Source organism: Vulpes vulpes, chromosome 8 (genome assembly GCF_048418805.1).
Source record: "Vulpes vulpes isolate BD-2025 chromosome 8, VulVul3, whole genome shotgun sequence".
In the NCBI taxonomy this organism is placed as follows: Eukaryota; Metazoa; Chordata; class Mammalia; order Carnivora; family Canidae; genus Vulpes; species Vulpes vulpes.
In genome coordinates, this window is record NC_132787.1 from 100794512 (window position 1) to 100818968 (window position 24457).

Consider the following 24457-nt stretch of genomic DNA (forward strand, 5'->3'; position numbering starts at 1 on the left):
GTGTATTACAGAATGTGTACTAACAGAAACATTCAGTGGTAATTGTCAAATTTTTAAAGATTTCCTTTGGTCCTGTTAGGTTGTAGAATTTGAGACTTGGTGTAGGTGAGTTATTGCTGGAATTTATTGCTGGAAGCCTCATGAGGATGTGATTACAGCAAAACCTATATGATTTGTGCTTTAGCACTGCTTTCTGGGGCCTTGTGCAAGTGAGGTATCTATATGAGACCTCTTAACAGTAATCAATAGTAATTCATTGACATCATCATCAAACCAGTTATTTTCCTGAGATGGTCCATTTGGGATTACAAGAGAGGAGAGATTCTAGTGTTAGATAGAAAGTTGTGCAAATAGTTCCTTCACAATTCTTTAGTAACCATGCATTCATATTTTATCCTTAGGGTAGTATGAAACCTGATGCTCTAATCCCTTATTGAAATTCTACCAGAGAGAAAAGTGGTAGAAAGAACATGGACTTTGGGGTTGTATTGCACTATTCTACATGTCTGTGAGCATATCGTATCCCTTCCTTGAAGCCTATTTCCTCATCTATAAAAAGGAATTTACATGCACAGTGTAAGGATTGTAGTTACCAATATTATATATTTGAAGAATACTAAGAGAGTAGATCTTAAAAATTCTAATCTCAAGAAAAAAATTGTTGGGTAATGAATGTGAACTAAACTTCTTGGTAACCATTCCACAATATGTACATATATCAAATCATTAAGTTATGCACTTAGGGCAACCCTGGTGGCTTAGTGGTTTAGCACCGCTTGCAGCCCGGGGTGTGATCCTGGAGACCCGGGATTGAGTCCCACATCCGGCTCCCTGCATGGAGCCTGCTTCTCCCTCTGCCTGTGTCTCTGCCTCTCTCTCTCTCTCTGTGTCTCTATGAATGAATAAATAAAATCTTAAAAAAAAAAAGTTATGCACTTAAACTTCACAATATTATATGTTAGTTATGTCTACAACTGAAAAAAAGTTTAAATAAAATGGAAATTATAATATCTACTTTGTGTAGTTATTGTCAACTAGTAGTAGTTTATATAAAACTTAGAATGATAATGATGCCTGGCTCTCTGTATATCATAAACAGAAGTAAACTGTACTTCTTATTAAACTTTGCATAAGACATAGAGAGTAGCTAAGGATATAGTAATTATTTTTCATCTGCTTTATGTAACTCAGTATGATACTGTGTAAAAATTATATTCATTTTACATAGTTTTTAAATATCTGATAGGATTGTCTTAAGCCATTTAAAACCTAAATTTTTCTTCTCAAAAGGAAAAAAAAATTAATCACCCAACAAACAAGTCTTTGGGTTACATTTGATTACTGAAATTTAAAAAAGAAAAGTTCCTGTTTATTTAACCTTTGATCTTGCCCTTCAGAGAAGAGCTGGTTTCCTCTGAGGACCTGCTAGAGTGGCTGCGCCCTTTCTGTGCTGATGACTCCTGGCCCGTGACACCCCGAATTCAGGTGCTGCAGATTTTGGGACAGTCATTTAACCTGACGGAGGAGGATGGCAAGCTCCTTGTGTTCTTTAGAACAGAAGCCATTCTCAAAGCCACTTGGCCCCAGAGACAGGTAAGGGAGCATCCGACCGGTTACTGAATATTTTCCCTATTAAAAATAATTGGAGGTTATTTCCTTATTACTTTAAACTACCCTCCAGTGAATAATCAGCTTGGTAATGCAAGCTTTCCACTATGTTCTTCAATCCAGCTGTTTAGTAGTTAAATATGTACAACAGAATTGCTTCGGATTTGTCCATATGTTTGAATGTGTATGTGCACTGGAGGTTATATCTCATTCCCCTCACATGTGTGTATCATTTTTCTCTTCATAGGATATAGTCCGGATTCTTCACAGTATCAGTTAATTATCGCAGCTCTCTCTGTCCTTGGGGAAATGCGGATGGAAATGGAAATTCAGTATGCTGTTTAGCTAATTCATTTTTTTCATACTCTTCCCAGGCAGACAGGTGCCCTCCTCTCACTTCTGTATCTAGATCGATGATGTAGCACACACACAGGATCTGTTTCTCTATCCCATCCTTCAAGACTCACTCAGTCCGTCATCTCTCTGGAACCTTCCATGTCCATTTCAAACTCAACTTTGAATTCCACACATTTGAGCTTTAATTATGTATCATTATCATTATCATTACTACTATTAAAGTCTTGTCTCCCCACTACTGTAGAAACTCAGAAGTCCTGGAGGATGTGTCTTTTGAATTCCCCTAAGTGTGTTATGTACATACTCTGAGCTCAAATATTTGTTGATTGAGTAAATGGGAATTCTGATTCCTAAATCAAAGAAATATGGTGGCCATCGAAGTTTGGCTCAAACTCTAAATTGATGCATCCTAAAGACATAGGATGTAAGGATCAGTAATCTCAGTGAAGTGCATTAGCCTGCAGAGTAGGCCATATGCCAGTAAAATAAGACTTCCCACATAATCTACTCTGCAAGAGTTTCCTGGAAGTCTGACTACACCTCAATTTACCTTCTAATTTTAAAGCTTTGCTTTATAATTAATATTTATGTCCTTATTACTACATTGAAAGAACTATAAATTTCTTTTTTTTTAATGAATCCAGTGTTAAGAATATCTTGAGACTCATCTCAGAACATCTTCATAATTATTATCTTACATATTCTTATTACCCTATGTGAGAGAAAGGGGTAAATACTATTATCTACTCTTTGGAGTTAGAGAATTTGAGATGCAGAAAAGATGGACTTACCAGAGATTCTCTAATCTGGCCAAATTGCTGAAATGGATTATATGAAAAGTCACTGTTATCTGAATAATACTCTTTCTGAAGCCCCATGACCTTACCAACATATTTAGTCTCAACATTCAGCCTTGAATTACATTAAGAAGTCACTAATAGTCTTTTTAAAGAACAGTCTGTGAACACAAATGCAATAGACAATAAAAATATTCCAGGTCTCTGGTGTAGTTGATCTTAGAGGAATGCTAACAGGAAGGTTCATATAGTATCTTAGAGGAAGGCTCAGAATTAGGTTGTGTTATTTTTGCCATGTGGAATTTTGGATTATGACTCATTCCAAAATAAACGAACATCCCTACCACTAGGTGCTGTTCTGACAGAATCTCAAGGTTACAGGTTCTCAACCTTGCTCGGTTTCCTCTTCCTTAATGGCCAGAGCCTGGTGGGACAACGAGGCCAGTTTCTGTTTGGAGCCTCGCTTCATGTCCTGTCAGATTCATATACCAACAATATTACAAAACAACGTGGAGACCAGGGAAAGGGGAAAACATCCATCTTCTTTGTCATATTTAGAGAGTAGAACAGACACTTTGATATTTGGAGCAAAATGCTTCTGCAATAGTAGGAGTATAACCACTATTTCTTCTTTTAAGTTTTCCTTAGCTTTCCATATACCCAAAGAACATGTTTCAACTTTTATAGGATTCCAGTGATTTCTAGATACTTCTGAGATTTTAATTTCTTCATAGTGAAACATTTTCCAAAAATATGATCTAAGGGAGCTTAGCCTTTGTTAAGATTCCTTTCCCATGTACTTTTCTGAACTGACTGGACTGTTTCACTGAGCACAGCCTGGCTTTTCTCCTTCAAAGTCTGTGTGTAGAAATTCAGAAACTACCCTGTGGCTTAATTATGCCATTCATCTGTAGTCTCTTCCCAAATAAATTAAGTCCATGAGTGTCTCCTCCTCCCGTAAAAAGCAAGTATTCTGTGTCAGCCTGGCATTGCTGATTCAAGTCTGTTTCAGAGAGCAAGTGACTTTGGTCAGGAAACTCTGCCTATAATTGTAAATAACTGTTTGCTACATGGAAAATGAACACAGAAAACGTGTGGCTTACAGCGGAAATAGCAGCAACTTCTAGAATGTTACAGAATGGTGCCCAGGGTTTATGTTTGACGTCTCTCCATTATTGTTTTTAAAAACCTGTGTTACCTTTCACTGGAGCATTAGAAAGATCAAGGCCTGATGGACAAATCCTTTGTAAGCATAGGTCTTGGCCACCCTTCCTCCTCTGTTGCTTTATTGCCTCAGAGAAGATTCCAGAACTGGAGGAGATGGAGCTCATTGTCATTTCTTCCCACAAACACTGAGGTCTTCCTCATCTCTATCCAAAACTCCTAGAAGACCCCGAAATGTTGATTGCACCGGCTCACATGTTCTTTGTTCCCTATCGCTTTCTTCATTCTCAAAGGTAATATTAAGGGTAGAGACAGATTCTTACAGAGCAAAGATAAGAATAGATAATGATATTGCAATGTTCAATTACCAGAAAATGTAGGACTGCTACCTTTGCTGTGGCTGGTAATCCTCTTAGGCAGACTTTGCATACATCAAAGAGGGACTTAATATTTAATTATCCTCGAGGTGCCCAAAGTAGTGGCCCCACAAATCAGTGTGTTGCTGGGAAACCAGCCAGCTTCTGCAAAATTAAACACAGAATCTGTGGAGCCTGCTACCTCACTGGTTCTCAGAGAGACAGCAATTTCTATTCTAGTTTTCTCATGATTAGTTAACAGAATTAAAAATTCAGAGACCCTCATTTTTCAACAGCTTGAGAGGCCTTTCTGCCCATTCCAGAAAAGTACTCTGGCATGGAGGACAAGGGAAAAGGGAGGGAGATGAGCTATGGGGGGAGGGGGAGAAGGGATGAATGTATGGTATTCATTCCCTTGATACAATTTATCTGAGTTTTTCAGGTTTTGTAATTTTCTAGTCAACTGGTGCATGAAAAATACGGGCCAAAATACTGATCTTTCCTCAAAAAATCACATACCCCTTCGCTTTATTGTTTTTCCTCCTCTTATATAAAAGGACATGTGGTTTAGAGTTGCACCCTTTAAATTTCATTCTGTCTGGATTTGTGGTTGCAAGTGATCACCAGAAAAAATTAATTTAAGAGAACTTTTTTAAAGTAGACTCCACGCCCAGTATGGAGCCCACGCATGGCTCAAACTTACCCTGAGATCAAGACCTGAGTTGAGATCAAGAGTTGGACTCTTAACCAACTGAGCTACCCAGACAGGCACCCCAGTTTAAGAAAAGTTATAATCTTATTACAAATTCATGCATTTTGCCTACTTTGAAACACGCAAGGACATTTTAACTCTTCTGATCAGCGGCCAGTCTGGCTTCATTTACCAGAACATTAATAAAATACACAATGTATCAGATCTCAGGCAGTGAACAGAAGAACAGGTTTAGTTTAGTACACCAACCTAAATTTAGTACGCCAACTTAGATTTAGTTTCTTAACAAAGAATTTGTTTTTACCTTAAATGTCTTCAAAGCTAAGACTCACTGCCGTAAATGATTTCTTAATCAAGTATAGGATAATATTTAATGTTAAAAATATATGTGCCCACACACGCATATCCCACACATTTAAATTATCCGTACATGTAATATATCTTTAATAGCTATGGAAACCAATTCCTGGAACCAGAGGAAACTTTCAAAAGCATGCCAGTTCGTTCCATGGTCACATTTTATAGGAAAGGACGTGATGTCCAGAAAGAAGAAGTTACTTTCTCTAATTTTAGCTTAAATGTCACCATTTCTAAAATGCATCCTAAAGTAGGCCCCTAGTCACAGTCTATATCAGACCCTCTTTAGTTTTCTTGTAATCCTCACTATTGCTAAACTTCTCTCTTCCTGTCCATTATATGATGTCTTTCTTTCTCCATTTGAATATAAATGTCACAAGAAAAGGGCTCTTACAGACACTCAGTAAATATTTGTTGAATAAATGAATATTAATTTTTTAAAAAAAACTTACTAAGGTCACCTTTAAAATGGCAAGGCCAGGACCCCAGAGTTTCAATCCATTCCTCTTGCCATAAGGGTTAGACCATGCTGCTTCTCTCTTAAATGCAAGCAAAATGATTTGCTTGGAATAATGGAAAGGTTCCCTTACAGAGTGGCCTGGTGCTTTTAGATTGATACTATTCTGTACTAACTTGCTGTACTTTGTTGACAGTGATTTCTGACCAGCCAGTATAAACATTTTTGTCTGGACGTAAGCAAGAGATCTGAAATGTTGTAATGGAGCTTGATTTTGATAATGCTCTAATGGAGCATCCTAAGATGATTAAAGTTAAGAGAGCATACGTGTTACTGGGTTCTACAAATACTTGGAAACCTTGGAAGGCCTCCCTTTATGAATAAGGGGTTTTTTCCTTTAAAGATTTTCTCTCTTGTCGTGGTTATCATTGAGGGAAGAAGAAGGGACTGCGAAATGCATACTAAGTGCACATGACACCTTGTAGTGCTTCGGACAGCCTTGCAAAGTCGTTCCCATTCTCTGTTTGAGATGAAGTCACATAGCCTAGTAAGGTCACCCAGCTTGTGAACGATAGTACTGGAGTTCAAACCCAGTAATGTCTGATCTCAAAGTCTGTGTTCCTGGCTCTATACCACACTTTTTCCCATCTGCCAGGGAAAGATACTCAGCACTAACGTTTGGGTCGCGCTAGACTACATAAAGCATGCTCTGCTCATCTTCTCTTCTTTCTGCTGTGACTTCGCCTGGATTGAATGTGACTAGGCATGAGGAATGAGGAGTTTGATTGAGAAAACAGAAAGCATTGCTTTATCTCTTAGCATTTTTCACTGTCTGTATACAGAACACTGTGTGTGTTCACTGCTGCTCAATCAGAACATTCTGAAAAAAGCTGTGCCTGATAACTGTTGTATGTGAAATATTCATTGAAGATTCTTCAAGCACAGATTATGAACCATTCACTGTGTTATACTCTAGGGATAGACAAAGAGACCAGGCAATTAGCAGTAGAGTGTTTGGGCTCTTCACACAGAACTACATTCAGATCCCAGTGTTACCGCTCATTCGCTCTGTGACCCTGGAGATGTTACTAACCCTCTCATGATGGGATAATACATGTAAATCTCCAACTCTGGTCCAGGCAAATGGGCTCTGTTGGTGTGGGGACTCTGATCCAGTGGAGCACGTAGATACATATTCAAAGAAGCAAATTCCCCAAAGACTGTAGAAGCTAAGGCAGACGTCTGCACAATGCATTGGGTTCCAGGGAGGGTATGTAGCCACTGCCTCCAGGAAAACCTGCTCCGAGAAGGGGAGTCTTTTTTTTTTTTTTTTTTAAGATTTTGTTTATTTATTCATGAGAGACACATAGAGACAGAGACACAGGCAGAGGGAGAGCAGGCTCCATGCAGGGAGCCCAACATGAAACTCGATCCTGGGACTTTAGGATCACACCCTGGGCTGAAGGCAGGCACTAAACCGCTGAGTCACCCAGGGATCCCCGAGGAGGGGAGTCTTGAACTAAGTTCGCAGCTGGGTGTCTGGAATGAACGCAAGAGATGAAACTAGAAAGAAGCGGGTCAGACCCCTTCTGCCATCCTGCTCAGGTTTCACTTTGACAGTGCTAAGCCCACAAGGAAAGGGGATGCCTGAGAAGCTGCGTGATCAGACGTGTGTTTTAGGAGAACCCCTCTGACCTTTGCCTGGACAGTGGGCAGGAGAGGTACCGGGCAGGGGACAGAGGCAGCAGTCAAGTTCCCTGAACTTGGCCCTGAACGTGGTACCAGCTGTGAAGATAGAGGAGGGTAAAGAAAGCTGAAGAAGTTATTACCAGGGGCCCCGGGGACTGCTTAGATGTGGGGGGACAAGAAACACAGCCAGTGTCCCTCTGATGTTTGCTCAAGTCGCTAAGGACGAAGCAGCACCAGGAAAGAGCAGAGGACAAACCAGTTTTGTGGAGGAAGACACTAAGTTCAGGGCTGTGTTTAGAATCTAAACAACGCATTTGGGGAGTGGGGGCTGTGTGGTGAGATAGGGAGGCTCTGCTTACCCCTTCACTTCTTCATAGCCTTGTATTTGTCCTAGGTCACAGCGACCTCCTCCTTGGACACACGCCTGGGTTTAGTACACGTCACTGGGCAGGACTGCTTCCTCCATCCCAGGGCACACTCCTCCCGGGGTCAAGTCAGCCCAGGACCCACGGGGGCTTTTTTTGTGGCGGGACGGTCACATCCAGGGCCTCACACCCACAGGCCCGAGAACCTCAGCAACCACACTGGTCACACTCCTAACCTCTCCTATAGCAGTGCTGTCTCCTCATTCATTTTAAGAATTAGAAAAGTTGCAGTACGACAGCAGAAGAGGTAGGAAACATTCCAGCATTTGGATGTTGGCGAGTGGTGAGAATACGGGGTAGCTGGGGATGACTTCCTCTCTTTTTTGCTTTCCACTTTTTGTTTGGAGGGAATTTCAGATGTACCCCCAAAATTGCTTAAATCATAGAGGCAGTATAGCCAGTGATCAGCTCCTGTGGAAGGTAGAAATATGGTGATTAATTTTACTACATCAAGAATAATCCTCTGCATGATGGTAATTGTTTTCCACTCATGAAGTATGTTTATGTGCACTAATACCTATTTCATATTCACAAATACCTGAAGGGAAAATAAGCCACATCGCCAGTGCCTCTGGGATTTCAGGAGGGTGCCTCAGTTTCGGGGAGCCCTGTTCACTCAACGGGCCACAGAGAAATTTCAGGTTAAAGCTGTTTTCATCTGGGAATAGGTGATTCAGTCCATTTCTTCAAGGACAGTGACTCTGTCTGATAAGGAGGCTGCAGCTACTTGACAGATTAACTTGTACCAAGGGCCGAAGTCCCCTAATTCAATGAGGACAGAAGCATCGCTTTCAGAGACGAGAGAGAGAGATCTTTATGTTCGAGTCACATTTGAATATTGCCCTTTAAAATCCCATGACATTAGTTAGAGGTATCTGGGTGGAATCGTCCCTAACTTGTAGGGTACCTGTAAAATATTGGACGTTTTTACTCCCTCCCCCACTCCCTGGGAGGGGAAGGGGTGGGGAAGGCGTATATTCTCTTTCACTGGAGAAAAGGGTAGAATCAAACAAAACGTAGAAGAAAAACTTGGGAGAAATTGCTAATTATTTTCACTCATCTCTAGATTGCATGCCATGGAGCCATTCCAAATCGTGTGTTGTACAAATAAATGAGACTTTTAAAAGAGATGAACATTAACCCATGATTCCATTATCCTAAAACAGCCATTGTTTTGTGTTCTTTTTCTGCCTTGTCTAATCTATAGACCTAATTCTTACTAGAAGAAATCACAACACACATCCAGCTTTCTGCTTTTTATATGTAGCTGTAACATAAATAATACCCATCATTTATTACGTCCCTACCACGTGCCAGTCACTTTGCTGGCTGTCTTATTCACATTGTCTTATTTAATAATCACAACTATCGTGTGATATGTGTTATCTTCGTCTTACAGAAGAGGCAGTTAAGCCTCAGAAAGGTCCAGTAATGTCTCCAAAGTATAATGTCTTTCATGTTACTTTGATTTTATCAGCATTATTTTGAAAGCTGCATATTTAATCAAATGGCTTTTTTTTAAAAAAAGATTTTATGTATTCATGATAGACACACAGAGAGAGAAGCAGGCTCCCTGTGGGGAGCTGGATGTGAGACTCGATCCCAGGACTCTAAGATCACTCCCTGAGCTAAAGGCAGATGCTCAACCACTGAGCCACTCAGGCGTCCCTTAATCAAATGGCTTTTTATCATTACTTTACAGTCTCCTTAGTGAGGTGTGTTGAAGCTTTTGCCAGCCACCCATAGTTTGTTCTTCCTCAAAGCTAAAATATGTTCTCTGGTCATTTCATCTTGTAGCTGTTTAGGCACATAGGTCAGTTCTCTGTACTCCTCACAGTTGCCTGAAGCATATTTAGATGCTGGCAGTGCATATTTTAATATGAACTGTGCACTTTCTGGAAGAGATAATCTGATTCTTTCCTAGGTCTGCATTCATGTTCAGCCAGCACCTTGTTTTCAGATATTTTAGGGAACTTAAATTCCCATGGTATTAATACCGATCTGATGCTCCCACAACTTCTGTAGGCCTCTCAGACCTGTTGCTTTTGCTTTTATTGATTCAGAACAATACTTTTCCTCTTTAATTGTTTTCAGATAATTTGTCAGATTTATAACATTGCGATTTTCTTCAACTTTAGATTAATTTTTGTAGCCATGAATGAGTAGCATTACTAGTTGTGATATGAAAATATATTGGGCCAAAATGCATGTCCTTTCTGTTTGAAGAAGTTTCTTTAGCCAGTCTTTAAGATGAAGGCTGTTAATGACAGATTCTTTTGGTTTTCCTTACCTGAGAATGTTTCATTTACCCTTTTTTTCTAAAGGATAGTTTTACTGTATATGGAATTTATAGTTGACAGTTCTTTTAACACTTGAAAAATATTGTGCCACTTCTTTCTGGCCTTTGTGGTTTCAGATAAGCAATGCCCTGTTATTAAAATTTTTCTTCTCTCTATAAGTAATGTTCTCTCTGGCCGCTTTCAAGATTTTTTTTTTCTGTGTCTAAATTTAGTTTTCAAGAGTTTAATTATGATGTTTCTGGGCATAGATTTCTTTGGGCTTACCCTGTTTGGGGTTAGCTCAGCTTCTTGAATCTGTAGATTAATATCTTCTACCAATTTTGGTAAGCTTTGAAATGTTATTTCCTAAAATACTCTCTAAACTCCACCTTCTTTCTCCCTTCCTTCTGGAACTCTGATGAGAGATGACCTTACCTGGGTTGTCTTGTATTTTTCAGTCGGGAGTCAGAACATGCTGAGTCTCAGGATCCTTCTATTGTATGAGGGGATACCAGACACTGTGCATATGTTGTTCCTGCACTCTTGGGGCCCCGAGCTAGTTAGGTGTTTTTTTTTTTTTTTCCACCTTTAAGAGTTCTTTGGTTGTCTCTTTCATTATTTCCAAAGTTTATAGTTGTGCTTAGTAGGGAGGAGTAGGGAAAAATAGGGTCAGAGCCATTTTGTTCAGGCTAGAAGTCCTTTGCATATGTTTATCTTCATGCAAAAATTCATTTTGAGTTTTGGTTACCTGATTTTATTATTTATTTATTTGTTTATTAAAGATTTTATTTATTTATTCATGAGTGACACAGAGCGAGAGGTAGAGATATAGGCAGAGGGAGAAGCAGGCCCCCTGCAGGGAACCTGATGCGGGACTCGATTCCAGGACCCCAGGATCACAACTGAGCCCAAGACAGGCACTCAACCACTGAGCCACACAGGCACCCTCTAATTTTATTCTTAAAACCTTTTAGAATACGTTGAACAGGATGAGCTTACGTTATCCTGGTGAATTTAGATAAATTTAGATATTTTAATATGTAGACACAAATCCTAAATTAGCACTTGTATATCAAAGTATATAATGATTATCCAGCAAAGTATATTCTGTCTCATGTGTTAAAAAACACATACTCAAGTCCATTTTCAGGTCCATTTTTCTCCTTTTAATGTAAGGTGAGGCTTCTACAGCAATATTGGTAGAGAATTTAAGATTGCTTTCTTTAAGAGCTGAACAACTTAAACATTTGAAACCCTCTAGATGGAGAGGGAGTGTACAGGTGTGCCTACCCAAAATGGATAATTGTTTAAATTGCTGTATTTTTCACATTTCTATTTTAAATATGAGGTCAGTAGTCTAAAAAGTAAGTTTTATAATACTTAAAATGGTTAATGAAGTTTCAGAAGAAAATATTTCCTGATAAAGATACACTTTTAAAAAGTCTGTGACTCCATGGTGGAGGCTCTGCATTTGGCTCAAGTCATGATCCCGGGGTCCTGGGATTGAGTCCCGCATCGGATTCCCCGCAGGGAGCCTGCTTCTCCCTCTGCCTATGTCTCTGCCTGTCTCTCTGTGACTCTCATGAATAAATAAATAAAATCTGAAAAAAAAAAAAGTCTGTGTATACATGAAGAAGGTGTTATACAAAGAAACTTATTGCTAAACACATTTTAAAAATGGAAACTTATTGGCACAATAATTTAAAAACAAATATATAAAGGTTTAATTTATAGTTTAGTTAAAGATCTTTCTCTCCCTTAGGATACGTTTCATGTCCTAAAAATTGACAAGCTGTTATAGTTTTTGAAAAGAAAGAAATCCAAATGATACTGAAAACAATCACTTTTTTCCTTATCTTTTCCTTTTCATGGTATGTGTTAAGTACAATCCATGTAAAGGAGAAACTACTTGTTATTAATTATGCAAGAGTTAATTATAGCAAGTAGAGTATTGACACTGCTAGCAACATCACAGACCTATCATTCAGTTGTTTTTAAATATTTTCAAAACACAAAGCCCTTTCTTCAAATAAACTATAAAAACTTGGGTTTTAAATCAGAAAAGAGCAACCATTTTCCAACCCTTTTTCCCTGCTGCAGACCATCAGGCATCTCCTGAGAACTTCTGAGACTCTGGAGATTCTTGGATCCCACATATCAGATGAGGGAAATGAGATGCAGAGTGGGACTGTGCTGAAATCACACAGCTACACACAAAGCATTATTGGTTGAGACAATGTCAATAAACAGGCCTCCTTCGGGGTCTTTTTTAGTGATTTCCTTCTCAATCGCATCTTCTTTATAAGCCTCACGTCTATCTCCAATAAAAAAAAGTCAAAACTTTATGGCCACTCCACAAATATTTAATATCACTGTTCCATGCTACAGTATTTTACAAACGGTGGATTATCTTCATTTATTCATTTGTATATCCATCAGTTCATACACTCTGTAAGTGCTGTGCATCTACTGTCTATCAGGCATTATTTTATGCAGTAAGGATAAACCAATGAACAAAAAACTTTTCAAGCAGCTTCCATTCTTATGGAAGAAGAAAGACAGTAAGCAAATACATATGTAATATGTCTCATACTTGCAAATGCTAAAAAGGAAAATAAACCGAGGTGTGAGGGAGACAGATGGTGTAGGAGAATGCAACCCAAGGTGGGCAGTTATGCAGCACATTCTCTGATGAGATGACATTTGAGAAATTTGAAGGAAATAAGCGAATGAGCCCTACAGCTATCTGTAGAAAGAATGTGCCTGGCAGAGAAAACAGATCAAAGTTCCCGAGGTGGAAGTATGCACGATGGACGCAGGGCACCTGAGCCTGGAGAGGAGGTGAAGGCAGGAGTCAGGTCAAAACAGGTGGATGTCTTAAGTTTGAGCTTTTTTTTTTCTTTTCTTTTTTTTTTTTTTTTAACATTTCTTTATAAATAGGCAAGAACATATTGCCAAACTCCCAATTAGATCACCTATTTAAATAATTTAGAGCTTGTCTAGTTTCAGAGCATCCTGATCTGATTATAATTACATATCGGCTCTGCCACTTGCCATGTTACCAGGACGGATAACATGTTTGCTCATCTGTAAAGGGAGGTTAATAACACCTGTGCTGTTCTCCACCAAAACGGTTGCAGAGGTGAACTCTTCCTGGATTTTGAAATTATTTCAAAAACTGTAAGATGCTCTTGGGTTATTAGTCCACGGAAGAATGACATGGGGCTTTCAGGCTTGTTTTGAAGGATCTGTCAGGTTGCCTTGTGAGCAGGACTTGGATTACCACTCATTTCATGGTGCATATCAACTGTTGTGCAAAGGCAGACTTCATGGTATGACTTTTTCAGGTGGCTACTTGGGATTGGAGCCAGAATGACCATTAAATTAAATGCTTTGGAAACCTGCATTTGTACAGACAGTTTAAAAATGTATAGGTAACCATCCGTTTTCATTATCCTTTCAAGTTATCTGTCATCATCTGAGGCTTAGGGCCCCAAATGTAGAGAATCTGTGTTAGGAGAGGCTAGGGAACAGGAAAACCAGCTGTTGGCTTGCTTTTGTATTTAAAACTGCTTTCTAACTTAACATAGCAAACATTTTCATCCACAGAGATGTCAGAGATGTGATTTGTTTCAGGTCTTCCTTGATGTAAAGAAAGTACCATTCAGTTATGCAATGAGCGGATGAATTAGTGTTTTTTATCAAAACTTATTCTGTGTTAGACACAGATGTGAATAAAGGATATTTTACTTTATTTTGATGTATAACAAAAATCCAATGACAAATGTGCTTTCATCAATCTTTAATTTCAAAGTAGAGAAATTTTCTAGACAACATGAAGACTTAGCAATAATAATGTTAAAATGAAAAGTAGAAATGCATTTAGGATAAACAAAAACTTTGGCTAATGAAAAGTATGATTAACTACTATGATTTCATACACAATAATGCTGTATTTTAACATAACATGTACTAAAAAGCCAACCTTCTACTTGTTTGAATTTATTTTCATAAAGAACACTAAGAACATTCCTGTGATTTCTTCTTTGTAAACAATTTTTTAACAAGTGTTTGATATTGAATAAGGCCTCGGTGTTATGAAGTTTTTTGTTTTTTTGTTTTGTTTTTTTAGAGGGGTGGAAGTGTTGAATCTTACCTCTCAACACATTGGAAAAATTTTGGAGAGTGTTTAATCAAAATCCTCAAATTTGAATTCTTCTGTAGACCAGTTAAATAGCCTTTGCCACGAGCATCAAGTGTGTATTTCCATTTCTAGGTAGACATAGCTGACATTGAGAATGAAGAGAACCGCTATTCTCTCTTTGTGGAACTTCTAGAGTCCAGCCACCAGGAGGTAGAATTTCAGCACTTGGTTTTGCTCTTGCAAGCTTGGCCGCCTATGAGACATGATTCCGTGTAAGTGTTAACATCAAATTAGATTTCTTTTGTCTGCTCTTTTAGTTTTAAAAATTCAATACCTTCAAAAGGAGCCAATGAAAAGAAATATATAAAATCAACATTAGCCTTTAGAGGAAATAAAAATTGTTTATTTGAAGTATTGCAGTTTCTTTCCATTTCTCCTTGCTCCTACACACATATTTTATCTGAAAATATCAGATCATGCTTAATAATAATGTCTGATTTAGGGGCACTGGGTGGGCTCTGTGCTCAGCAGGGAGTTTGCTTCTCCCTCTCCCTCTGCTCATGTTCTCTCTCAATCTCTCTTACTATGTCTCGCTCTCAGATGAATAAATAAAATCTTTAAAAAAATAACATCTGATTTATAATGTCGACAAAATAATTTCGTTCCAGTATTTTCACCAGAAAATGTTTGAGTCTCTTTTAACACAGCTTGCAGCGCTAACTTGAGAATCCATATGGAATAAATTGATAATTTCCATTTATTGAGGACACGCGGTATTATGCGCAATTTACATATATTATCAATTCACTCAGTAAACCTACCCAGAAGGCAGTGTTGTCTAATTTTATAGAACAGAGAATGGAAACTCAAAAAGTAAAGGACTTCTAGCAACACATGGTTGGGACGTGGAGGAGGCAGGGCTCTCGCCAGCGACTGGCCACCTTCACAGCCCGTGCACCCTCCATGTCGTGCTGAGCTCACAGCTGCCACTCGTGGCTGCACGCAGTGGTCAGGCCATCCCTGTGCTGTCAGCCAAGGATTCCTTTGGAAGAGGTGGCCAGCTTTCCTCTGAGCACATATGCTATCTGTCATGAACTGCTGCTCCTTGTTGGCAGTAAATTGGAGCACCCGTGCCCCTGTTCCAAACGCCTGCTTGCTCCATGACCCATCTCATGCTGCTGCGCTCAGCCGCCAACGCTGCCTAGGCCAGTGCACATCTCTGTGCCTCAGAAGTTAAAGAAGGAGCTCTTCCTGAAGATAAATTATTCTACGAGCAGTATGGAAAGGACTCCTAGGAAAGGACTCCTAGAGAACATCTAATGAAGACTCTTTACCTTAACCCTAGGATGAAACCTTTAGGAATTTCTGAAGCAAACCAAGGAGTTTTTGTTTTGGGTCCAACCAAGTGTCTTAGATCACTTTCATTTGTAACATAGATGCCATGCAGATATGTAGCTTTTAAGATTAGGTTCTTGCCTGCACTATTTGAAGCCCTGCAGTACAGGCTCTCCCATCATAGCCTTCAGTTTTCCGTGATGTGACACTGCATTGAAGCAGCATTGCCGTTTGGGCCCCGCTGTCTTGGCAGAGCTGCCTTGGGTCATATGGGTGCTTGTTAAAAGCAGTATCCCATACTTGGCTTGCTGAGTCTAGATCTCTCTGTGGGGCCTGGAAATCGGTTTCTACCCAGCTCCTATTCGTGATAATAATGTGCAGTAGATGCGGGACCCACTAATTAGGTTGTCGGGAGTACTTTGCTTTTTAAGCAAATGATTAGGGTTACATTGTAGATTTCTTCATACACTCAAAATGGAACTCTCTGTCTAAAGAGAATTTTTCAAAATCAAAATACAGCCCCCTCTAGCAGATTAGTTTAGTGGTTTTACAGCTCCTGGTACTTTTAGAACAATGACCATTTCAAAACACGTGATTACCCACCAGAAGTAAAATCAGTTTCACTTAAGACATTTATTACATTTTAAACATTTAATGCATTTGCAGGTTTTTAAAAATCTTAGTTTTTAAAGGTGCATTCTTTTATAGCCACAATGAAGTGAAATTTGTAAATTGCTAACTTGTATTTTAAAAAACCTCCTTTATAAAATCATTAGAAACAAAATATTACTGGTCTGCTTAAACCGCTCTTACCAGCCATGTCTCCATCTAAGACAGGACCTGAGGATAAGTCAAATAAAGTTGTCTGTTTTGGCTTTTTTCCTGGCCCAAATTGGTGTTTAACCACAAGACACTGAATGATGGGACACTTCAGAAATAGGTTCTTAAAAGTACCTTTAAGTTCCTTTTTTTTTTTTTGGTTGGCAGGTAATCTAGCGTATGATTTAAGTGCCTCCAGAATAACCCACCCCCATCAGGGAGGGAGGAGAGAAAGAGAAAGAGCAAGAAAGGCAGGAGGGAGAGGAAGGGAAGGATTGAGTGATAACGACTGAACGTTGCCAGTTAACACAATAAAGTTAGAAGCTAAGAAATTTGCTTGATCTACATGACTATTAATTTACTAGAACCAACTTGGGTGTTTAGTTTAATTGACTGGTAGGAAAATGCAGGAAAGCATAATAGATTCGTACTTATGGGGGATTTATAATTCTCATCCAGGGTATCAAAACTGACCAGTGAAAAACACGTTTTGATAATTGTCGACACAGTGAAGTGGCCCTTAGTGGAAATCCAGGAGAGAGGAGTTCAGAAGACTCCCCAGCCCACCAGACCCTCAACAGAGCTTTGTTCCTAGCTTGAAATAAGCAGTATTCTTTGTCCTCACACAATGTTAGTTTGAGCTGAGACACAGAGGTTTCACTGAAGGCTAGTATTGTGAGTCATTTTCCTTAGGGGCCAAGGAATGAAATCCTTTCAAGGGAAGAACCACCCTTGGGTGTTCAGTGTCTAGAGCCTAGAGCTGTGCTACTAAGACAACAGACTCTTTACAAATAGTACAATTATTTTAAAACACTATAAGTAAAATCCGTAAAGTGTTCCTGGGCCCATTGAATGAATGTATCTTTAATTTGTCTCTTGAAATGTAAATCGTGATATTTGTATGAAGTTACATCCAGAGGAGGGAACCAGAAAGCAATTAGAGAACTGTATGAAGAGCACAGTGGCCTCCATACTGCTTGCATGTGCTCCCAGGCTGACCTCTGCGGTGCATGGCCCTTACTGTCCTTCACTCCTGCCCTGCCCCCAGATTCCTCGCCCTAATCCCAGGAGAAACAAGAGCCAGTATGTAGGTCCTAAATGATGAGATGTTTCTGCTATTGAGTTACACTATGGACAAACATCATTCACTGAATAAAGCAATTTTTCAAGGAGAACATTACATTGCTTTTTCAGAATGAAAAAACACTGAGGCCCAGAGAGGTTGAGTGGATTCCCCAGCACCAACTGTCTAAGCTGAGTGTTGAAGTGACTCCCCTGAGTCACCCAAGTGGGAAGCCAGGGAGCCAGCCTGTGAGCTTGACGTGCTATGGTGTGGGGGCCCCCTGTTATGTTCTGGGTGCCCACCCATGGCCTATTGGGAAGGCCCGCTGGGCACTTGGGGAGGCCACAGCAAGCTCTTTTTTTTTTTCCTCTGGAAGATGTTCTCTTTTCTACAAGAGGGACTTGAAAGACCACATCTTCTGGATCAGGATTACAATTTCCCAAAGGCATTTTACTACTAAAGGTGGCCTGTCTTTTCTTTTTTAACATTTCACACCCCAGTTGTTACAACATTAATCATTCGTGTCTCATGTTTTTCTCCCCCAGAACCAGCATAAGCAGCAATCCATGGGTGAGACTAGCTACGGTGATGCTGACCAGGTGTACAGCGGAGAACAGGGCGGCACTAGGGAATGAGGTCTTGAAAATCTGCCGCTCTTTATATAACACCAAGCAGATGCTCCCTGCAGAGGTGAGTGGATATATCAAGTGGCTTTCCTGGGGGGCATCCCTTCCCTTATCCAAACTCTTTATCATAAGCAGTGCCAGTGACTGTGCTTGAGGAACACTTAGCTGAAGTTATCAGAAGGTAAAGGCCCATAATTTGGAGTAGATCAAATGAAGAATAGCCATGCTGAGAGGGTGCTTTGAGGTAGTTTGGTCTCTGTTGGAGCACTGAAGCATATTCCCTTTATAAGTCCCAGAATGTGTAACTCCGCTTTCCGTTCCTTTTGGATGCCTTTTTATGTGTCTTAACTCAAGCTCCCGTGCCCAGAGGTCTGGGGAGCCAGCCTGTGTGTCATCTCTGCCCGGATCCGGCCAGCTGGCAAAGAATAGTAAGCTTCCTCGCACCTCTGGGCAGATGGCCAGCTGCAACCCTCGTTACCTGCCTTCTGCATCATCGTCATCACGATAAGATTGCATAACCACAATATTTATTCTCTGTAAACGTGGAAAAAACTCAGCTTCCTCCATTTTGACCATCATTCTCTTCTCTCTCTCTGATCCCATAATTTGGCTGTCACAGAGGTATTTGCATAATATATATATAAATTTTACATTCTCAAATAAGCACTTATTAATTATAGCTCCCTGCTGTGAATCCAACCTCAGCAGTGGATTGTTTGAGCAATTTTTACGTGCCTTAAATATAAGCATTTGGATAATGACACTAAATTGATTAATTGGTTTTCAAGTTTCTACCACATAGGAGATAAACTTGAAAATAAAATGGTAAATATGATTCTTTGAATCCTCACTGTAATCACTCAAGGAAAATATTCTCATTATGAATGTACATTTAATGAATTGTTCCAAATGAGGGACTGGCTAAGTGTTTTCCGATTGAATTTTTAAATATTTATTCATTTAAAGAAGTCTTCTAACCACCAGAAGGACAAAATTTTTCTGTAAATTATTTAAAGTACCACCACCAGAAATAACTTGCTTTTGTACCGTGGTATGTGCTTTGCTTGTATCAGCTGCTTACTTACCTATGATCTGCTGTGCTATATTATGAGCACCTAAAGGGGGGGAGCCATAGCTGTGGCTCTCTCTTACCCATGGCAGGATTCAATGCACTACGTCGAGTGGGGGCTCAATGCAGTTTATTGCTCCCACCAGGGTAAGTAGTATGTAAATAATGAGGGGTTCATCTTGGCCTTAACATAAGCTGAGATCAAGCTTTGTTAGGTCAGGACCAAATGCCAGAGGTGCCCCACCAGTTCTGCTGAACCTAGGTTGGGGAAACATGATTTAGGGCTGATTGTCCCTGTATCGAAAGCTGGGTAATGGTGATGACCGACATCCGCTACTACCCTCAGGCTTCCACTCCCACCATCTGGTTTAACCTTTACAACCACCCAAAGGAGGTTCCTTGACCTTCATTTTCAGCTAATGAAACGGAGGCTGTGAGAGCAAAGGTCCCACCCCTGCTCACTCAGGCAACAAATGGCAGATCTGGTCCCTAAATGGAGGCTCTTCTTTAGTGCTTGGAAAAGGAATACTTCCACTGGAGCCACTCTTACTACTCCTGGGGCGCTTGCAAATTGAATTCTGTTATATGGAGTTGTGCAAGTGTGTAGGGTCTACATTATCAGTTCATTTAGATGTCAGAGTGTTAGGATCGCTGTCATTACTTGGAGAAGTTTGTTAGTTTATTTAAATATTCTCATCAGTTTGGTTTTACTACAGTTAGTTCAGAGGCAGGGAATGTAAGTTAGCTGAGAATATGGCCACGGCATCTCTGACCTTGACCACATACTGTTAGCTTTGTAATCAAGGTACAGTAACAGTTACATGTATTAGCATTCAGCCACCCGGTGATGGGTGACAGACACACCTGAATGTCCAAAGCGGTAGTACGTACTGTCAGCGTTGCATTTGAAGTTTAGGGATCGACCTTCTAGGACACGGAGGGAAAAGTATGTTATTGTTGTTCTTTTTTATTGACTAATGAATAATAAGTCATGATTTGTATTTCCTCTATTAAAAAAGGAGACAGGAATTAAATGAGAAGCTAAATCGCTGTAATGATCCAGCTCCCTAATATGCTTCTACAGCCAGGTTGAGGTACTTTGACCAAGGGAGTAATATTTTATTTGCAGTAGTCCTGCTTGATCTCAGAATCATCAGACTAGTGATTCCTAAGTGTTCTAAAGAAATCGGAATGGATAGCAGAGGGCCTTAAGCACACATCTATTAGAGTACTCCTCACACAACACAGAGAGGGATTTTACTTGCCTTTCCTCTTCATTGGGACTTGGAGCACTGGAAGGGCAGGGAACATCAGATGTAGTCTATCAGCAAGAGGCCCGGCGAGGCATGAAACTACCATGCTGTTGCACGCTAGGCCACAGCGTGATCTGTGTTCATGAGAAAAGCGCTAGAAGCTCTGTACCTCCCTTTGCTGGCCCCTGAAACAAGGAGTTAGACTGTGTGGTCTCAGAGGGAACTCTACTCAACTAGTCAGTCCTCAAGGCCCCCAGACCTGAGGCTGTCTGTTCAGGACCGCAGCCGAAGCGCGAGACTCACGACTTTTCCATAGGCCCACAGGTCTTGTAGGGTGGGAGAACCATACTGGATTAACCCCCTTTTGAAGTAGGTCCTTATCAGTTGTCTGTTCCAGTTTGATAAGACGAGACATAATAATTATCAAAAGAGTTGTGTTGCCACGGTGACTTGTTTGTTTTCCTTATGCTGCCTCAGTGCTGTCTTTCAACTGGGTACGCGTACAGATTTTTTTTTCCTTCGGATGCCATGATTAAAGGAGTCTTGCCAATGTTATGTACTATTTTTATTGATTGTTAAATGTGCTCAAATGTGAGTTAAAATTGTTACAAAGGGAGGAACATTGTAATTAAGAAATGGAAATGCCTTGTTAAGTTTATTTTACCACATTTGGAAATTACAGTCTAATTTCAGAACCACATAATATTTAATATCACTGTGGTAGGAAAATTATCCATGACTCACTTTTTTGTAACCCAGTACCTTTGGTTGCCCTACTGTATGTTCTATAAAGTATGTTTGCCTAAAACAGGAAAGGATACGTAAAGGGACTTACTTTTTGCTTCATCTACCTTTCCCGTCCCTCCACTAAGTTCCCATATTTAGAGATTTTTTGTTGTTGTTGTTGTTGTTATTCTTCAAGACTTTAGAAACATCCTTATGTCATGTCTGCTTTTGTTCCTGGTACTTGTTTACTTGCGACCATGTTGGTTTGGCTGATGGTAAATATTACCAGAAGGATAAAATCAGTGTTGCTCACAGACCATGTGTCCTAAAGTCTTAAACGTTCTGTATCCTTCTTCATAGCTTGTATCCATGGCAATATATGAAGCACTCTCAGGAACCGGGGATATTCAGAATGAGAAGTTGGCATAAAACAGATTATGGCATTTAGAGATTTAAAATTCCAAGTTCCAGCAATTTGTAACTGACCCTGAAGGTCCCTGGTTCACTGAGGCACAGCATGAACAAGGGTCACAGGTGCTTTGGGTAAGGTGGATGGGAATTAGATGCCTAGCTGATAGGTGAGTGTAGCTTATCTCCAGCCTCTAAATCGCAATATGATTGTTTTTTCTTGTGGTTGATGTACTTTTGATAATGTCTAGAGTTTGATTTTCAGATCAGCACCCATTCCTGTATACTTTGTGCCCACAACCCCCCCCCCCCCCCCCACGTTCCCACTGCAGGCCCGGCCACATCTTTGGATGCAGCGTACCCCAGGAGAAGCAGGAGAGCTATGTAAGGACAGAAAGACTGTGGGTGGACGGCTCTTGCTTCTCTGACAGCCATCAGCCACAGGAACTGTGCCTCGGGGCATCACCATATATCTAGTCCACAGGGATCTGGCCTGGCATCTGTTCCTCTGCATCCAAGGCCTCATGTTCTGTATCTTGCTGGCTAGGCAGGTTTGAGCTGGGAAGGTGCCTATGGGGTGTTTTATGGCTCTCTTTGCTACTCTGACCTTTCTAGGAGCTCCTAAAATCCCTCTATCAATCTCCTGATAAAATGTCTTCTTGTAACAGAGGGTAAGATATCCAGAGAACCTAGTATAGTAGTTAAATACAGAGTATTTAGCCAGTAACTGTTATCTAAGAGATAAAAAGTACTCAGTAGCTCAAAGAAGTACTCCTTCATTCTTGGATGTCCTTGATTTTATCCTTCATGTAATATTTTCCATCGGTAGAACCATCATGGCCATAAGTCAGCAAGTACCATGAGCAACAGCAAGCATGACAAAAAGGCATTCTAAAGAGTCAGGAAGGAAAGAAAAAACACCTCTAAGTATGGGAAATTAGTCAGGGAACAGGAAACAGGGGTGAAGGAAAGGTAAGTCTCCTGTCCTAGGCAGTTAGGCACACATACTTCATCATAATCTGTCCATTTTGCCTGCTCAGAGCGGTATCCAGGTTATTTTAATAAAAGGTGTCATCAAAGCCAAGGTCAACCAAATATCATAAGTTGCTGAGAGATACCTGTTTATGTATTACTGTTAACTTAGTGAATAAATAGGTATGAGAGGGAATTATATACAAATATTTTTAGGTATAATATATTCCAAGCAAGTTTGGAATACAGAGAAGGGAAAATTTTCTTGCCCTCAGGTGAGGCAGATGGACAAATGAGTAATTACAATAATGCAAGATGATAGTGTAGGAAGTATTTACAAAGTATTGTGGGAATATAGGAGTGCTGGACCTGGGAAGTCAGAGGTGGCTTTGTAGGAGATGGGGTTTTCCTGAGCCCTTTTCCACTGAGACTCCAAGAACCAGTCAGGGTCCATCAGAGAAGCAGCAGAGGTAAATTCTCATGCACAAACCCAGCCGTGTGCGGGACCTCAACATTGCTGCCTCCTTCCAGGACAGTAGCCACTGGCCATGTGTGGTTATTAAAATTTAAACTTAAGGACAATTGAATAAAAACTTAAAAGCAGTGCCTCGGTTGCACTAGCCAGATCTCAAATGCTCACTAGCCATGTGCAGCTGCTGGCTGCCAGGTGGAACAGCAGAGGTTCAGAGCATTCTGTGGTGGCCGGAAGGTCTCCTGGGCAGCGCCGTGAGGAACAAGGGGGGGTGGGGGCATTGCTGTGATGTTCCAGGAAGAGGAAGGCAACAGAAGCAAGTTGGTGCGTGACCGCCATGTGAAATTGTCGTATATGGGACTTTATATTTCATCCTCCCAAATATTCTCTGTAGGTTTTGGCATCCCAGATTACAAATCTGCTTTTCTCTTTGCCCTAGATGCTCGGTGAGACTCCTCTGTAGGACTGTGTGCTTTAGGGCATGCAGAGCACTTTACTGAGTTAGAATCTATGATGTTTGAAGTACAGAATTTACAGACCTGTTACCCTGCCAGTATAGATCATTTTCCCACAAGTTCATGTAGCAGGACCTTCCAATCTGAAATTGAAGGCCTTGCTGATTTCCAGCAGAGACCGCTAAGGGGAAAAGGTAAAACCACTACAGTGAGCGGAATGCCAAAGAGGCCTTTATCCTGGGCTTCACATGGGACCTTCTCCTTTTATCAACACGTTATAATAATATAAAGAAATGTTGAAAATGTCATAAATTTGAGTTTTCCTTCTCTGATACGCTGTTGTTGGAGTAGTACAAGATAAAGATCAGTCCAGTGAGGGAGGGGGACAGTGATTTCTTAATTCTTTCAAAAACAACCCTTGCCTTGTATAATGAAGTTATAGTCATTGTCTGGCCCTTGGTCCAGATGTTCTGTTCTTTATGTTACAGCTACAGTTAGGACACTGGGGGAACGTATAGCTCAGCAGGGAGGAAGAGCTTGCAAATTTATTGTCTCTTCTCTTCAACTTCCGTTGTGAAGGATTATCATTTGTTATCTTATATAAAAGTCTGCTCTCTGATGACAGGTTCTGCTAGGATAATAAAGCGTTGAGAATCAAATTCAAATGCATATGTGGAGATCTAAATACATTTTCATTTTTTCTGGACCACAGATAGTCTTCATGAAACATTCAGTTCACCTTGACATTAGAATTATAAACAGGTTTTTTAAATATTTAAGTTGCTGATATTTCTTGTTGCAGAGGACTAGAAATTGTTGATAATATTAACAGTGGGTAACAATTTTTAATCATTTGCTGTGTGTCTAGTAGCTGCTGAGCATTGTGTGCTATTCATTAATGCTCAGGCTCACAC

The 24457-nt window shown here is 40.2% G+C and overlaps 1 protein-coding gene across 3 annotated transcripts in view; it reads left to right on the plus strand.

The window, feature by feature from the left end:
- NBAS (NBAS subunit of NRZ tethering complex) overlaps positions 1-24457 on the plus strand; it is a 316983-nt gene that overhangs the window by 281400 nt on the left and 11126 nt on the right. For all 3 annotated transcript variants that reach the window (XM_072767683.1, XM_072767684.1, XM_072767686.1), the window contains exons 48-50: positions 1398-1593; positions 14478-14617; positions 18108-18252. In XM_072767683.1, the coding sequence (XP_072623784.1) occupies positions 1398-1593; positions 14478-14617; positions 18108-18252 (481 nt within the window). The remainder of the gene's footprint in view (positions 1-1397; positions 1594-14477; positions 14618-18107; positions 18253-24457) is intronic.